The following is a 2,593-nucleotide window of genomic DNA, read 5'->3' on the forward strand; positions in this document are numbered from 1 at the left end:
TTATAGATCATTGGTTCGACCTCATCTGGAGTACGCGGTCCAGTTCTGGTCACCAGTACTAAGAAAAGATGTCCTTGAGTTGGAAAAAGTCCAGCGAAGGGCAACCAAACTAATTAGGGGTATGGAGGACCAGAGCTACGAGACGAGGCTACTAAATTTAAACATGTTCACATTAGAGGTGAGGAGATTAAGGGGGGATATGATTTCCATGTACAAAATGTTTAATGGTGGTAGCAACATTAGCGATAAACTGTTTAAAATTAACTCCGTTACAAAAACTAGAGGCCATCACCTAAAATTGGTGGAAAAAAAATTCCAGCACAAGGGGCGAAGGGGGTTCTTCACAGTAAGATCAGTTAGGGTCTGGAACTCACTGCCACAGGCGGTGATTTCAGCAAATAATGTGGAATTGTTCAAGAAACTTTTGGACGATCTCTTAAGGGACCGTAATATACAGGGGTACGGGTACTCCTAGAATGAGATCCTAATAGGTTGGACTTGATGGACTAATGTCTTTATTCAACCTCAAATACTATGTAACTATGACAAAAAAAATTACTGCAGAGGATAACTCCAGATTGAAGATGAGTATTACTGCCAAAACTGTTATTTGGATTTTTGGTGCTAGAGCACCATTTAAAAAAATCCAGAGTTGGGCTTTAGGATCACTAATAGTATTTCCAGATGCCACAGAGAGATGTTGTGGGGAGGAGGGGAGGGGGGCATAATAATTTTGTTATGGACAACATGATTTGTAGTTCCACCCCTGTGGGAGAGCCTATGTTTTTAAATATGGGAAATGGCCAATGCCCTTATCCCTTTTAGTTAATGGCTCTTAATGGTGGGAGGACATAGTGTAATAGAATGCAACTAAGGTATTGTGGAGATGCTTGGTGAAATGCTGCTTATAACACATCAGACTGTTCCCCACATAATGTAGTTCAGGAAAATCAAGTTTCTCATAACTGCTAATATCTTTATGTAGCTATAGGAACAATGTACATACACTATACACTGAGATTAATGCTTGTAGGGATAATTATAGCAAATAATACAGGTAACATCTATTTTCTATGAATTGGAAAAAACAACACTATTGCATGTTCCATGCAGAAATAAGGCCAATAAATCAGTAATTTGTTTACCTGAATTGAATGTTTCATGAAAATTCTGCAATGCAAAATTAAGCCATTCTCCAGTTAATGTTCCTTCTTTGGGGTGATAGTATGTTTTGTAATAATCTAAAGGGTCAAACTCATCTATGTAGGTTTCAGATGATGTGTATGGGGTCTCCATGCTGATCTTGTCACTAGAAAAGTTAAGGTAGATTGATTCTATAAAGTAAAATATGCTCTGTTACTAAAAGTGAAATATAATCCTTTGCAATATATGTGAGAGATAAGAAGGAGGCACTTTGATTAGTATGCAACATTACACAGGTCAAATGTCCTTCTCAGTTAAATTGTTGCCACTATTTAAATATTCATATCAAAGGCTATATCTTTGCCAGCACAGTGAGAGTGTAATATATGTGAGAGATAAGAAGGAGGCACTTTGATTAGTATGCAACATTACACAGGTCAAATGTCCTTCTCAGTTAAATTGTTGCCACTATTTAAATATTCATATGAAAAGGCTGTATCTTTGCCAGCACAGTGAGAACCTAAAATAAACTGTCAACTTTGCACTATAAATGGATCACACACTGGCATAAACATTCTTATTGTGTTCGATGAAGAGCACTCCAAGTGAAGAGCCATACACAGACGAGATTTGTTTACAGACTTTAATTGTAACTAAATATTAAATATTAAAGAACCAATCATGACAGATAACACAGAAGAAAAAAATAATGGATTAGATAGTGGGCTCACTCCAGTCCACATAGTCATTCAATTACCCATGCATCAACTGGGCTAACGGAACTTCCAAATCGGCAAAGGCGGCCCGTTTTCTTAATATGTTGTGAGACAATTGAATCAGATGGTTGAGGTCCCAACTAGGGAAAATGTCATCCTAGATCTGATCATCAGCAATAATACAGAGTTAATTGAGGATATTGTAATCTGGGAAACACTGGGTAATAGTGATCACAAGGTGATTGCTTTTAATATTGGGTGCAAGAAAAGGAAGGGTGATGGGCGGACGATAAGCCTAAACTTCAGGAAGGCAAACTTTGATAAACTATGCAATATAGTGGGTGAAATCAAATGGGAAAACTTATTTCATAAACTAAACTTTGACCAAAAGTGGGACTGTTTCAAGAACATATTAAAAAATGCCTTTACAAGGTGTATACCACTGGGTAACAAAAATAAAAGATCGAAAACAAAGCCAATATGGCTAAATAAAACGGCAAAACAACACATTAAGGAAAAGAAAGTGGCATTTACTAAGTATAAAACAGAGGGGTCAGTATTGGCATTCCAAAACTACAAAGAATGTAATAAAAGATGTAAACTAGTAATCCGGGCAGCTAAAATTGAAGGTGAGGAATATATATCGCCACAGTTAGTAAACGGAACCCACATTTTTTTTATCAGTACATAAACAGTAAAAAGGGGAGAAAGGACCAGATAGGCCCAATAAAGGA

General features: G+C 36.9%; 1 protein-coding gene across 1 annotated transcript in view; it reads right to left on the reverse strand.

The window, feature by feature from the left end:
- The window catches only part of LOC108799733 (nicotinamide N-methyltransferase-like), a 4,995-nt gene extending 3,699 nt beyond the window's left edge, over positions 1–1,296 (reverse strand). The window contains exon 1 of the mRNA XM_018571629.1: positions 1,146–1,296. Coding sequence (XP_018427131.1) covers positions 1,146–1,296 — 151 coding nt within the window. The remainder of the gene's footprint in view (positions 1–1,145) is intronic.
- Between the last annotated feature and the right edge of the window lie 1,297 nt (positions 1,297–2,593).

The sequence above is a fragment of the Nanorana parkeri genome, unplaced genomic scaffold (genome assembly GCF_000935625.1).
Source record: "Nanorana parkeri isolate BGI_ZX_2015 unplaced genomic scaffold, ASM93562v1 scaffold1795, whole genome shotgun sequence".
NCBI classification, from domain to species: Eukaryota; Metazoa; Chordata; class Amphibia; order Anura; family Dicroglossidae; genus Nanorana; species Nanorana parkeri.